This window comes from Candida margitis (genome assembly GCF_024628925.1).
Source record: "Candida margitis strain CBS 14175 chromosome Unknown scaffold4, whole genome shotgun sequence".
In the NCBI taxonomy this organism is placed as follows: Eukaryota; Fungi; Ascomycota; class Pichiomycetes; order Serinales; family Debaryomycetaceae; genus Lodderomyces; species Lodderomyces margitis.
The window spans coordinates 350523-364818 of NW_026261813.1; the positions used below are offsets into that span (position 1 = coordinate 350523).

At 39.8% G+C, this 14296-nt stretch overlaps 7 protein-coding genes across 7 annotated transcripts; 2 read left to right on the forward strand and 5 right to left on the reverse strand. All coding sequences in view use genetic code 12, as the record gives it.

Moving 5' to 3' along the window:
- Positions 1 to 200: 200 nt before the first annotated feature.
- On the reverse strand, positions 201 to 713 carry CANMA_002911 (uncharacterized protein; the record flags this gene model as incomplete). Its single annotated transcript, XM_051815032.1, has 1 exon — positions 201 to 713. One exon carries the CDS (start codon positions 711 to 713, stop codon positions 201 to 203), a length of 513 nt encoding a protein of 170 aa, XP_051671552.1.
- A 126-nt stretch (positions 714 to 839) lies between these two features.
- On the reverse strand, positions 840 to 1455 carry ERV1 (flavin-linked sulfhydryl oxidase; the record flags this gene model as incomplete). The annotated part of the gene is made up of 2 exons (XM_051815033.1): positions 840 to 1293; positions 1349 to 1455. 2 exons carry the CDS (start codon positions 1453 to 1455, stop codon positions 840 to 842), a joined length of 561 nt encoding a protein of 186 aa, XP_051671553.1.
- Positions 1456 to 1644: 189 nt separating this feature from the next.
- On the reverse strand, positions 1645 to 2328 carry CANMA_002913 (5'-deoxynucleotidase; the record flags this gene model as incomplete). The annotated part of the gene is made up of 1 exon (XM_051815034.1): positions 1645 to 2328. The coding sequence occupies one exon, from the start codon at positions 2326 to 2328 to the stop codon at positions 1645 to 1647; it is 684 nt and encodes a 227-aa protein (XP_051671554.1).
- A 403-nt stretch (positions 2329 to 2731) lies between these two features.
- RPL28 (60S ribosomal protein uL15) lies at positions 2732 to 3519 on the reverse strand (the record flags this gene model as incomplete). Its single annotated transcript, XM_051815035.1, has 2 exons — positions 2732 to 3132; positions 3471 to 3519. 2 exons carry the CDS (start codon positions 3517 to 3519, stop codon positions 2732 to 2734), a joined length of 450 nt encoding a protein of 149 aa, XP_051671555.1.
- Positions 3520 to 3790: 271 nt separating this feature from the next.
- On the reverse strand, positions 3791 to 7500 carry HGT18 (Hgt18p; the record flags this gene model as incomplete). Its single annotated transcript, XM_051815036.1, has 3 exons — positions 3791 to 5263; positions 5538 to 7358; positions 7420 to 7500. The coding sequence occupies 3 exons, from the start codon at positions 7498 to 7500 to the stop codon at positions 3791 to 3793; spliced, it is 3375 nt and encodes a 1124-aa protein (XP_051671556.1).
- Positions 7501 to 8415: 915 nt separating this feature from the next.
- On the forward strand, positions 8416 to 9591 carry ARC1 (Arc1p; the record flags this gene model as incomplete). Its single annotated transcript, XM_051815038.1, has 1 exon — positions 8416 to 9591. The coding sequence occupies one exon, from the start codon at positions 8416 to 8418 to the stop codon at positions 9589 to 9591; it is 1176 nt and encodes a 391-aa protein (XP_051671557.1).
- A 1456-nt stretch (positions 9592 to 11047) lies between these two features.
- On the forward strand, positions 11048 to 14116 carry ASG1 (Asg1p; the record flags this gene model as incomplete). Its single annotated transcript, XM_051815039.1, has 1 exon — positions 11048 to 14116. The coding sequence occupies one exon, from the start codon at positions 11048 to 11050 to the stop codon at positions 14114 to 14116; it is 3069 nt and encodes a 1022-aa protein (XP_051671558.1).
- Between the last annotated feature and the right edge of the window lie 180 nt (positions 14117 to 14296).

Genomic DNA, 14296 nt, shown 5'->3' on the forward strand with positions numbered 1-14296 from the left:
TGTGGCTTGGCTATATCTGCATAATACATATCGATCAATAGGCCAATCATGTTAAGGCAACAAGAAATTCGGCATTTGAAAACAATGCAACCCTTCAGGAACCGTTTCATTCAAGTATTAAACCCTTCTTGAAGGTGGAAAAAACTGTGCCTCCTCTTCTCACTCATTGTTCAAAAAAGGACAAACACTCCTTCTCCCAATCATACTCCTTTCAAAAATTCAACAATGTCCTGCTCACTGAAATTATCCACATCTGGAACATATTTTCCCACCGGCAATTGATGCTTCAATACCAACACACAGGGCAACTTACCCCCCACAACATAGTCCATCATCAATTCCCTGCCGCCTTCCGAATCTGCCAAAATATTTACCAAATACACCGGCTCTTTCCCCAGTGGGTATTTCGACTTGTCAGAAAGGACATCAAATAAGGCTTGTGTCACTTTGTTATCCCTAGGTGTAGCAAAAGTAAAGTTGAGCAATAAAGGTGGCTTAACGTTTATGTAATTATAAATATCCTGTTTCTCCGAAACCCAAACATCAATAATCCTATTCTGGGTGGTGAATTGAGACGCTGGCGGAGGATAGATTAATCGTTGCGTTTGTGCGGCGTCCTTCCATGATTTAAACCAGTCGGTAATCGAGAATGGTCTTGACTGGCTGTAGAATTTTGATCGCTGAATGGATCTGGCCAAATTTCTGCTAAACATTGCTTTGCTCTGTCAAGGGATAGATTGTAGTGTTGTTACTTAAGGTTGCTTATAGGTTTTTTATTTTCGGTCGCAAAAGTTCAAAATTCACGTGATTATTTACAGGTGTGTCTATTTACATATTCTCTATTCATCCCATCCATCCTTCCATCTCTGTTTCCAAAAGTTACAGTCAAACTGCGGCTTTCCCAACTTCTTATTGACATCGTTATGGGCCTCACATAACCATTTACCCAAATTATCTTGAGATTTTGTTTGTGGTTCATGTTGATCTATGTACTTGACGAAATCTTCACCGCAATACCAACACGGATAAAATCCAGCAAACAAGTTGAGAAACAGCTTCATGTCCAGCTGTTGCTTGGTAGTTGGTGTTTCCGGAAAAGTTGCCGCAATTGAATGAAGCAATGTCCATGATGATTTACCCAATCGTGCCACATCTGGTGGATCTTCCTTGGCATATTTGAGGTTGTCTTTGGGGATTGGAGTTACCAGTTCTGGAGATTTATTGACTGCTTTAGCTGACTTTGCCTTTCCCGTCACAAACTGAAAGTCTAATAGCTCATTACATGTCCGGCATCTATTCTAGTTAGTAAATCAAACAATGTTTAATCGGTAGTCTCTAACACACATACGGTTTACCATCCTTGTCGTAGATAATCTTACGACCAGAAAGCCCAAATTCCGGTCTGCTCTTGCGTGAGTCGTCGGAACTCTTTTCTTCGGTGGTTGGAATCGGCATATGCGATGCTGCTTTTCATGAACTAGGCAAAAAGTAATGAGCTTAGTAATAATCGCAAAAAAAGTAAATAATTGGTGGTGCGCCGGTGCGCCGCTCGCTTCACCAGAGACTTACGAAGCCCTCTCTACAGAATACCAATTTGTAGAAATAAATAAAGTATTTTCGATTCTAACAATCTATATCTATATCTTATGCATTTTCCTTTGATTTGGTAACCAATTTTTCCCGTTTTTCCAATACGGCATCACACAATGCACCCACTTCTGGGGTCTTTATTGCAGCCCTGGCAGCGTAAAATTGATCCAAATTGTACGTCAAGCCGAATTTCAACTCGTACTCATATGCAGTGCTGATCATCTCAAACTTGTCGATATCCTTCACGTATCTTGCCTCGGTGGTTCTGATTTCTTCATAATCAAACCACAACTCAACCAACTCTTTGGCAAAGTCAGGATTATACGGCTTGATCACGTCATGTAAGTAATGTATAGTCTCCTCTTCTCTGCGATGCTTTTCGGCTTTCGATATACCGGCAAATGGCGTAATATCGCCGACTAATGATTCAGCAATGTCATGAACAATGGCAATCTTGACACACTTGTCCTTATTGACATTGGCTGGTGGTGCAACCATGGATATGATCGACATTCGATACATGTGGTCAGCGATGCTTTCGGTGTCCAATGGTGGTACGCCATGATCTAACCAGCCAGTACGTTTTTGAAACTTTAATGACGATACGATTTGTATAAATGCAAGCATGTAGTTAGTTGGCTGAGACGGAGACTTAGGAACCAACAAATCTTTGATGTGTTGTGGCAAATCATCTGCTGGTTTCCATTGGTTTTCTGTCAAATTCTTGATTGAAGTCATTAGTAAGGAAGATGTGTGTAATGATCTTGACTGTGTTGATGGCGTAAAATATTTGGTTAACAGTAGACTAGTTTTAAAAGATCTATGCATTTATTTGCCAACAAATTCAATACCACGGGGGGGGGGGGGGGGGAAGCCTATAAACGACGCTTGTTGTGGTTTCACTCGGAGTTTTCTTTGCAAAAGAGTCACAGATCTGATCTGTTGACAGCCAATTTTCTGATGGAATGTAAACAAACGATTCTTGATGAGAAGGGCTGTATGCAGGAGACGTTTTTACCAAAATGAACATCCACCTACCACTCCATTCCCCCTCTCTACAGCGATTACACTGTCTACAAGTAACTGGATCTGAAAGTTAACTAAGTTTTCATTAAATTTTATACAAAGTCGAGTACAACACTTAAGCAATCAATTCAACAACACCACCAACAGCTCTAATCTTTTCTTCAGCCAATTTAGAAACAAATCTAGCCTTGACAATGACTGGAACTTCTGGTAATCTACCTTTACCCAAAACTTTACCGTAACCGTGAGCCAAGGTGTCAATAACTGGAGCAGCTGACTTTGAAGAACTCTTCAAGTATTCGTCCTTCTTTTCAGAATCAATCAAGGTCCACAATTTGTCCAAGTTGATTTCTGGTCTCCAGAAGTGGTTTTGTTGCTTGTGGAAGTATCTCATACCAACTTTACCGAAGTAACCTGGATGGTATTTATCCAAGTTGGTTCTGTGATGGTGTTGACCACCAGCCATACCTCTACCACCGGGATGCTTTCTGTGTTTACCAATTCTACCCTTACCGGCTATAATAAAAAAATTGTTAGTAAATAAACTCTCATTTAGGACATGGGGGTGTTTTGAGCAATTTAGAGGTTTAGATGAGCGACTTTTTGTTGAATTTCTGCTTAACTTGAAAGTGAAGCTCTCTTGCGGTATGCCGCTTCAATAAGAGATTCCTTTCAAATCTTGATCGAGCCAACTGGCGCATTCATAGATATGTACTTGCTGTTGAAGACGACTTGGCTTCCAAAACTTGTGAAAATTTTATCTTGCTCTCCTCTTCTCCGTCACTAATCACTCCAAGTTCATTTGCTCTGATTCGACATCTCCCCTATTTTCTTTAATATATTGATGTACATACCAGAAACATTTCCTCTGTGTTTTCTGGTCTTGGTTAATCTAGTAGGCATTGTTGTATGTGTTGGTAAACCTAAGTTGATAGAACCTTTTGTAAAAAAAATTTCAATATTAAGAAAAATTAAAAGTCGATTTGGGTTAACAGTGCGTACTACAACCAAAAGTTTTCAGTCGCTACCGCACACACACATACATAGTTAAAAAAATACTTTTTTTGTGTCAAACTTACACTGCTTTACCTTTCGCACTAACAAACACTGATTTTTTTTGTCATAAGTATTAGGGCTTCAGCCCTCGTATATACACCTTTTACTGTTAAAACTGTTAATTACCACTCCACACTTCAGCATACGTCAGTTTCCCCTTAGTTTCAGGCACATATGTTCTGATAAACCAGATACTGAAAACACACATGACTGTAAATATAAAGTAGACTGAACCCCCTATTGCATGCAACAACACTGGGAATAAGTACCCGACAATGAATGTAGCAATCCAGTTCAAGCTGGTACTAAAACTCTGAGCTGAAGCCTTGGCTCTAGTCTGTGTCACCTCCCCTACTAACAAGAACGGGATTGGACCAAGGCCAATGGCAAAGAATGTAATGAATGTGAAAGTACCTATGATTGACATTACCGAATTGGTCCATATTATACCAAAGCCCATCAAGACAGTTGCAACACCAAGGAAAGACACTGATGTTAATAATAACGGCTTGCGCCCAACTTTATCGACAACGGTGGCAGACCCAAATGTCACCACAGTATTCACCAACGAAATCAAACAATTGATCAAGATCGAGTGGTTAGGGAAGACAGACACCAAAACTGATACTCCGTAGAACACAATCGAGTTTATTCCATCAAATTGCTGCAAGATCAAAACACCCGCCGATGCAATGAGAGAAGGTCTAAATTCAGGAGACATTATGTACTCCCACAAAGTGGCTGTATTTTTTGACTGTTCCTGGCCTGGGTCTGCTAACTCGCCATTTTCCATCAATGAATTACTCTCTTCAACAGACTCGTCGTTCGTCTTCCAGCTGTTGACTTCGGCCGTAACCCCAGAATAGCTTCCACCTCTTAATCTGTGCAATACCATGTACGCTTGGTCATGGTTTCCTTGGTTCACCAACCACATGGGGGACTCGTCGACCCAAATAGTTAAAACAATCACGTTAATTGCGGCAATGACTCCCGCGGTAATCAATAACCATCTCCAATCATTGTCGTTGGACCACTTGAGGGAAAGCAATTGTGTAAAAAGAATCCCCACATTAATACTGACTTGGTTCATTGACCCCAACAACCCCTTTGTATGTGTTGGCGAGACTTCATTGATGTACAATGACGTGATGACTAAAGCAGACCCGGCTCCTAATCCACAAATGAATCTACCAAAAACTAGTGCGTAAAATGTATTGGCCAATCCATTCAAGATTGATCCTATAAGGTACATTGCACAATGTAAGTAACTAGTTAGTTTCCTGCCGTACTTGTCAGCTAAATGGCCAACATAGAACGACCCAACCAATCCTCCAATAGAAAAGATCGATGTCACAAGCCCAATTTGATCAGGCGACATTGGTATGCACTGTATGTACCCACGAGATCCCCAGAAGGAGTCCATATAAGGCACAAATCCTGGTTGTGAACGTTTACACGTAAGTACCAACTCGGGCGAATTGAGTTCGGCCATGTGGTACCCGAATTGTAACGAGCCAAGACATATCGTGGTAACTGAAAATAGCAAGTTGGTAGTGAGTTGTGGCCGCTGTGGATGCTGTGGCGAAGGCATCTTGAAATGTACTCTGTTAATCACTTTGTTTACGAGTGTTGCTTTGCTGTGATTTGCTTTATCGTGATCCGGTTTTGTGGGACGTTTCTGTAGAACGGGACAATGCTAAAGGGGGAGGGGATTTAGCATAAACGCTACCTAGACATACTTTACTACACGGTGGCATCCTCTAATCATAGTATTACATTTAATTTCTTTTACTCTAAATAATAGGCAAGAAGTTCCCCACAATCATCATCGGTATCCCAAAAACATCTCTTTTTAATGTCCATACGCATCCAGTTCTGATCTTGACATCTAGCTTTGGAGTTAATAAAGTACACTCTGTCATTGTTGCCCCCAAAAAGTCACCAAACGCAATTCTGGAAAACACCTGGAAATATTCAACCACTGACTTATCATCCAATAGCTCAACGATGAATTTGCGCTGACCCTGGCCTATTAGCTGCTCTTTGGTCCACCCAGTCAAAACACAAAATTCATCACCGACATAAGCTATCTCACCAGTTCTTCTCCATACAATTGTTGGAGTACCACTAACCTTGATAAAATTGTCGTACGTAAGTAACGTTCTTTGGAAACATTGCTCCATAAATATCAAGTCATGTTCCTTTAATGAGTTTGTACATGCAATGAACGAGGGGCGGTAAATGGCCATCGACTTGGCCATTTCGACAAGCAAAGGTTTGGGAAATCGCTTACGCAAGTACGCAATAAGCGAGTGATACCCTGGAGTATAAGAAAATGGCTTGGTGACTTTGGCGTAAATCTCCTCTGGCTCTTTAAACAAAGTCTCTTCTTTACCGCTGACGTTGCTTGAGTTATTTTCATCGTGCAGGATTCCAATCGAAAATGACAAATTCAGCTTAGAGTTGCGCTCCTGGTAAACTGCATAATCGGTGTTTTTCATCTCCTCAATGGCGGTGATTATATCTGGAAATAGTGAAGTCTTGTCTGCGTCAATCTTGCCTATAAAATATTGATTGATTGATTCATCACACTTGGGATACTTTGTATCTTCAAACAAGGTACTCGTGTTTCTGAATTTTGGACCGGATGGTGGGTCCAGAGACTTCCGTTCTAACCCATTAGTATAATGTGACCCTGTCTCCGTTGTGTACTCTGTTGACTGCCCTTGAGGCAACGTGTGTGGTGTATTGGACATATTGTGAGGAGATAAATTTGGCGACAAGTTATGCGAGGTGGGTGTTGCTTCATTGGATGTTGTGTGATGGCCACTAAAATTATCCTGCAAAATATTAGAAAGTGTAGCATACTCTAAATCGGCAGCGGTTGAAAGAAACTTTGACTTTTTCTGATACTGGATAAAAGATGTTGGCGAGTTTTCATTATTTGGTGGAATATTGTGTGGATGAAGGTGTTGCTGTTGCTGTTGCTGCTGTTGCAGCAGCTGGCTATTCGAGAGTGGTTGTTGATCTTGCTCCAGGTGTGAATGCAGGCGAGACTGATTATTGTATGAGTTTTGAAAATAGTAGTCGGGCGTGGAGTGTATTCCCAGTCCCGTGGCACTATGCTGGAATAATGTAGCCTGGTATGTCGTATGGTTGGGGGTAAAGTTATTCGGTTGTGGTAGCAGTTGGGGTCGTTGCGGTTGTTGGTACAGTTGATATTGTTCTTGGAAGGTCGACGTTGGCCTAGCAGTCAACTGTGGCGCTGTTGGATGTATCTGGTTCATATGCTGTTGATGGTGAGTTGCCATATTTTCTTGTGGAGGTGGTACTTGCTGGTCTCTCTCATTTGATTGGCGCAGTTGCAAACGTGCCTGCATATTGAGGTACGTGGAATTGTTTTGTAGCTGTGTGTTTTGAGCATGAGGTTGTTGCAAGGTCGTATTCAATGAAAAGCCCTGTTGTAATTCATGGCTCGATTCAGGGTCCTGAGGTAAGCTCTGTGTTCGTTTTATCATCAAGCTAGAATTTGGTACATCATCAAGGTACTTTTTCCGCTTACGAGGGGCATCTTCACATGTTTGATCCAAACCTCGCTGAATGCATCGTTTGCAAGGTCTTCCAGAATCACATGTCATGTGCGCCTTGTGACAGTGGTTACATGCCCTTGAGGTTTTTTTGCGTCTCTAATGTAAAGGTGTTAGTAACCTAGTTGTCATACAGTGGAGTACAGTAAGATTTACATACTGGTTTAGTGGCAGGGTTTTCATTTTCGGTACCGTTCTCATGATCGGAGTCTGGATACTTTATGTCCTGGCGTTCGTTCATATCAGTGTCCGTAATATCTACTTATATATACATTTGATCTTGAGGGATTGGAGTGCAAATGTTGATGAGTAAAGTGTCTATTGTTGTCGCTTATGTCTAAGGTTAGAACCCGCACAAGAGGAGAATGAAGAAAAAAACAAAAAACATTGAATCATATCCTCGGTTGGGCATTGCTACCAATTGCATTGAAAAGGATAACTTTTGAAGAAATACGGTATATTTGATTTTCCACACCGTCAAGACTAATATTTGGGCTTTCCTAAGGGTGTAACAAGCGCTTCTATTTAATCAAACTAGTGATTTTTAAACACGTTTTTTCTCTATCTCTCTCTCTCTCTCTCTCTCACTTTATTTTGCATTAAATTGGTGTAATAAGCTGGAATATATTAACAAGTAACTAAAGAGGTACGTTTAAGTCATTTTAACTATTTCTAAGCCATATAAGTTAAGTATGTACCATTTCACTAGGACCGTAATGAAAAACTACAAAAAGTTCTACTGTGATAAAGCTACAAAGAATAAGCATTGTCCATTTTTTCGGCAATTCACTGTCACAGCGATGTTTGTGAAACAGGGTAAATCATTTTCTCACAGGTCAACTTCTAGTGTACACCATATGAAGATACTGTAAAGCATTTTCTTACAAGATCTCATCTCAAATGGTTGCAAAAAGCGTCCATTGTGCCAATTGCGCAACTACCTCATTTATTGAGAATATGCTCACCACACAAAAAAAAAAACAAAGGAAGATGAAGAAGAAAAAAATTTATTTTGCAAAAGAGAGAGAGATTTGCACTTCAAATGAAGAGTCGATTGAGTTCCTTCTTATCCTTGACTAATACAAGATACTTCAGGTTCCCATTACAACGCCACTTATACATACCTAAACGTTGCATATCTTTATCTCACTACAGAATGACCGATTTCATCACCAAATTTGACAAATTGTCTCTTGATCAAATTCCATCGAAAGTTGAAACTATTGAATTCCCAAAACTAAATGATGAACAATTAGCCTTATCGTCTCAATTTGAGACATTATCAAAGAGACTAGATGAAAGTGACACCTTGACTCAAATCAATGATTCATTGAGAAGCAAGACATTTGTAGTTGGTTCAGTTCCAAGTAAGGCTGATTTTATTTTGTTTGAACAAGTGTATCCCTTGGCATCGAAATGGACTTCCAAAGAGGACGTTGCCAAACATAGACACTTGTTGAGGTGGGTTGATTTGATTCAAAACACTTTGGTCAGTGTGCCACAACCAGTCAAGATTGACTATGATATTGAAATACCAAGAGAAATTAAGGAAAAGAAAAAACCAGCAACAGCTGGAGCCGCTGGAGCCCAAGGGAAGGATGCTTCCTCTTCTAAGGAAGACTCCAAGGCAGATAAGAAGAAACAAAAAGGAGATGCAGCTGGTACTCAATCAGACCAAAAACCATACCAAGAGTTAACTGAAGAAGAAAAGAAAGCAAGAGCTGACGCCAAAGAAGCCAAGAAGGCAGCTAAAGCCAAGGCCAATGCCGAAAAAGAGAAGCAGAAACAGAATGAAAAAGCTGCATCTGCCGTTCCTCCATCACCAGCATTGGTTGACCTTAGGGTCGGGTTCATTCAAAAAGCTGAAAGACACCCTAACGCGGATTCGCTTTACATGTCCACCATTGATATGGGTGATGAAGAAGGTCCAAGAATTGTATGTTCAGGATTAGTCAACTATGTTCCAATCGAAGAAATGCAAAAGAGATATGTCATTGTTGTTGCTAATTTGAAACCAGTCACCATGAGAGGTATCAAGAGTTGTGCTATGGTGTTATGTGCGTCAAATAAAGGTGATGGTGTTGTTGAATTTGTTAACCCACCAGAAGGTTCAAAACCAGGTGACAAGATCTTTTTCGAGGGTTATAATGGCGTGCCTGAAAAACAATTGAATCCAAAAAAGAAAATTTGGGAAGCTGTTCAACCAAAGTTCACCACTACTGAAAACTTTGAAGTTACTTATACCGAAGATGGTAAACCACCAGCATTTTTGGTCAATGAAAAGGGAGAAAAATGTAAAAATAGCACTGTTGTTGGTGCATCAGTTAGTTAGATGTAATATGTACATATCTTACCTGGAATATACACACCTATCATTAATAATGTTTGTGAGTAGATACGGGAGGAGGAGAGTTAGGTCTCAGCTGCACCAAAAAAAAGATTTTAAAACCTTGACACATCGAATTACAGTGTTATGCAAAATAAAAGAATCTGGGGGAATGTGGGGTTCCAATCAAAGCTCAGAAGAGCGTCAGTTAGTTTCATTTAGTGTTTAAGCTGACCTTTAGCTTCTAGTTGATCATGGTAACAAGTATAATATTGTGGAAAAATATTGTCAAGGATGATAAATATGGACATGTGTATGATGCATTTAAACGTTTTCTTCCATCATTGGTCCAAACAATAGGGAAACAAATAGACAGACACAAGATTAGTATGAAAGATAAAACGTGCTTTGGAAATGGATTGAAAAATCATCTTCAAAGTGGAGGAAGACTTAAAATATTGAGAAAGTGGACCTGGTGTCGTTTATATCCAAGTGACTTCCACAAATATATAGTATAGCTTTACTTCTCACAATTAAAATAAAGTGAAAAAAACGATCAAACTGGGGGGATACAGACTTAGCTTGAATAATTGAAGAATGCTGTAGACTAGTGGAAGCAATTCGAAAGAATTTGGCAGTTGGGTGGCCAAGTATTGGTGTCTCCAGTGAACCAAGTGTGCTAGCTTTTGCTTGGTTAGATGTGTTTACTGATGTTGTTGTTCTTTGATGATGATGACGGTGATGATCGTATCTGCAAGTTTTCTTTAAGCCAGGTAGTTTTGTGTAATTACGATCACATTTATGAAAATATAAGAGTCTGGATCTTACCATAATTCTCAATATCATCAACATCCACATATTCATTGATAGCATTGGTTGTTATCTAATAATTCCTCATGTTGATTCTTTAGACTAAGTAACTATAAAAATATTTTCAAACGAAACTCGAGCCTGACTATTTTGTAGACCACTTTAGCAACATAGTTCTAGTGTCTCTTGACTCTTTTATTGCCATCATTGATCAAAAAGTACATCAATGTATGTAGTCATATACCCTTCTTCTTACTGATCAGCTTAATATAAACACTATACTGGACAACTACCTAAGAAGACTTAAGAGAGTGTTGGTGGAGTTGGGCATTCGTATGCTACTCAAAAACAAACAATAAAGCCGCACACAAACATTGAAAAACGTTTTCTTTCTCTCTCTTATTTACTTACTTACTTTTTTAAAGAAATTAAAACTTCTCCTTTTTCTTTTTCTCGTCTCAACACAATTTTGAAAAAAAAAACCACAGAATCTAACATCCATTCCGGGGCAACGAAACAACATCAACATACACATACATTCATATATTAACAATACACACCTTATTTGTTATCCATACGCCTTCATATTATTCTTAACGCCCCATTTACTTCTTTGAAATAACCAGCAACAGCATACTACTATTCAATAACCATGAGTAGAGAACCACAAGACTTGTCCCCACTTACAGTGCCATCATCATCCAACTCAGGCACACCTACATCCCACAACAAACAGCATATGGTGAAAAAACCATCTACCGAACCAAAGAGAAGACGTGTTACTCGTGCTTGTGACACCTGTCGTGCGAAAAAAGTCAAATGTGATGGTAGACAACCGTGCATCCATTGTACCGTATATTCATTCCGTTGTACTTATGATGAACCAAACATTAGAAATAAAAAGAACTCAGGTATACCGAAGCCTTCTCTGCCTAACGTTGTGGCTGCATTACAAGCAGCTGCGGCAAATGGAACGCTATATGGCGACCAACACAACCACTTGTTAAGAAACGCCTCCGCGCCAATGTCGACGTCATCGTCGTCCACCACTACTGCCGCTAGTGGCAGCCAGGTTGCAAATGCTGCTACTGCTTCTCTTGGCCCTACCGTTCCAAATGGTGTACCTATCGATTCATTTCCCACAAAGAATTTGATTATTGCTCAACAGATTATAAACACATTACTCCCCAAACTACAATTCAACTGCTTAGACCAAAACCTAGACTTTGATTTAGATAGATTTCAAAAAGTCATTACTTATATGTGTCAAAAGTCGTCCTCATTGGTTTTAAGCACGAATGAAATTGCCGACTTGACGAATGATAGGGAGGCTATAGTACCACCGCCAAGAAAAGCGTCAGCGGAAACTTTGAGCGAAGATTATACCGCCACCACGCCTCTTGAAGTCAAGTTGATTCTTCCTAGCAAAGAAGAGGCATTAAACTTGATTTACATTACTTGGACCAAAGCATGTGTTTTGTTTCGGTTTTATCATCGTCCCTCGCTTATCCAAGAGATTGATTTATTGTATTCATTGGACCCAAGTGAATATGGCGATCGACAACAAAAATTTCTTCCATTCCTTTATTCAAGTTTAGCATGCGGATGTTTATTCAGCAAGTCGCCTTACAAAAAGACGGCGCATAATGAGAATTTAGAGGATGATGGATTCAAGTATTTCTTGGAGGCTAGAAAATTGATGGATATCACCAATGTGGGAGATATAAGCTCAATTCAAACAATTGTCATGATGATTATGTACTTGCAATGTTCAGCAAGGTTGTCCACGTGTTATTCATACATTGGGATAGCTCTTCGAAGTGCATTGAAGGAAGGGTTGCATCGTAATTTATCCATTTTCCAAAATTCTAAACGCAAGTTGGATCCAATGGAGATAGATACCCGGAAACGTTTATTCTTCACCATTTACAAAATGGACATTTACATCAACAGTTTATTAGGGTTGCCTCGCTCACTCACAGAGGACCAGTTTGACCAAGAGTTGCCTGATGATTTGGACGATGAGAATGTTACTAGACAGGGATACTTGTATGAAAAACAAGGAGGAAGATTGAGCTCAGCCGGTTGTGCTAATTATCACACAAAGTTGATGTTTATCTTGTCGCATATCTTGACGGAATTGTATCCCGTCAAGATTACCCATAACGAGGGGAACAAGAACCCCAATGAGCAACGGCAACAGGAGCGGAGTCAGGATGATAACGAGAAAGTGCCACAGGCATCGCCAGCTAGCCTGCAAGTATCGCCTCTTCTGCAACCACGTCCACACACACAATCATCGAAGCAGGAGTCGCAACACCCAGCACCAAATTCTTCATTAGCATCAATAACTTTGGAAGATAAACACGCACTGGCATCAACTACGCCTTTACCATCTGCGCCAGATAGAATCCATACTAAAGTTACTGAATTGGAGATGGAACTAAAAGTATGGCTAGACAGTCTTCCACGTGAGTTACAGCCAACTGATCCTAATGTGAAACGTACCGATATTCCTGAGAAATTTGTTCTTGCCAACTATTATCTCCACTTGTCGTTTTTGAATTGTCAAATCATGCTTTATCGTCCATTTATTCATTTTGTTAGTGATTCGATGAATGGGTCTTTATCCGATCCACGGTCGTTAATCAGGGGACGCAATTGTATCAAAATTGCTCGTATGGTTGTCAAATTGGCTAACAAAATGATTGACGAGCAATTATTAATCGGAACTTATTGGTTTTCAATGTACACCATTTTCTTTAGTATTGCTTGTTTGATGTATTATTTCCATTTTGCCAACTATAATAATAATGGTCATGGAGTAAATGCATTTGGTGTTTTATTTGATGATGATTTAAATGTTGAAGTGATTAAGAAGGATATTGAAATTGGGAAAAAAGTATTGGATTCATTGAAAGATTCGTCAAATAGTTCATTACGTATTTACAACATGTTGAATACGTTGTTTGAACAATTGAATAGAAGGACAGCGTCGAAGGCAGTAAATAAGAAACAGCCTGTACCACAACCCACTCAACAGAAACAGCAATCTCAACAGAGTGCAAATATACTTCTTCAAGAGAATCTCAAGAGTACTTTTAAAAACTTTGATGACAATAACCGATATGTCAATGATTCGAAAAAGGATGATTTAGGTGAATTTTTCAAAGATGCCAGTATTGCTCGATTTCAAACAACGTCGGAAATCCCTCAAGATTTGGCCAATATTGAAAGACTTCTGATTATTAAAGAAGAGGATAATGAAGAAATTGGTGGTAATGTTGGAGGTGGACTTGCTTCCAATTATATGCCGGGGGTTTTTGATAAGCTTGATGCGCAAATATTTGGCAAGATTCTTCCGCCTTATATGTATGATCAGCAACAGGTTCCAAACAGTCAAAAGGGACCAGAGCAACCACCACAGCAACAGGAGCCCCTAAAATCCTTCCAACATACACAACAACAACAATATCCCCATCTCCAGCAACAGCCACTACCACCACCACAACATCAACAACATTTTACTCAATACAACACACAACAGGGAAGTAATATATACAATGGCAGTAATTCATTTGTGACCAATAGCAACAACAACAGTTACAATCCTGATGAAGATTTAAATTTCGATGAGATTTTCGGTGCTTTAGATGCATTTGCGCCGGGGAATATAAGTGGTGGCAACAACAATCCTATTGACTATCTAGCACCTTTTTGAACGGGGTGAAGAGGAGGAGGGGGAGGAGGTGCTGTATTTGAACGAGCGGAGAGAGAGAGAGAGAGAGAGAGAAGCGAAGTGGGTGCGTTGTGTCTTTATGCCACATTGGACTTTAACCATGGCAATAGGGTAACGCTATTAGATTTTATTTATTTCATCTTCCTTTCTTCTTTAAAATAA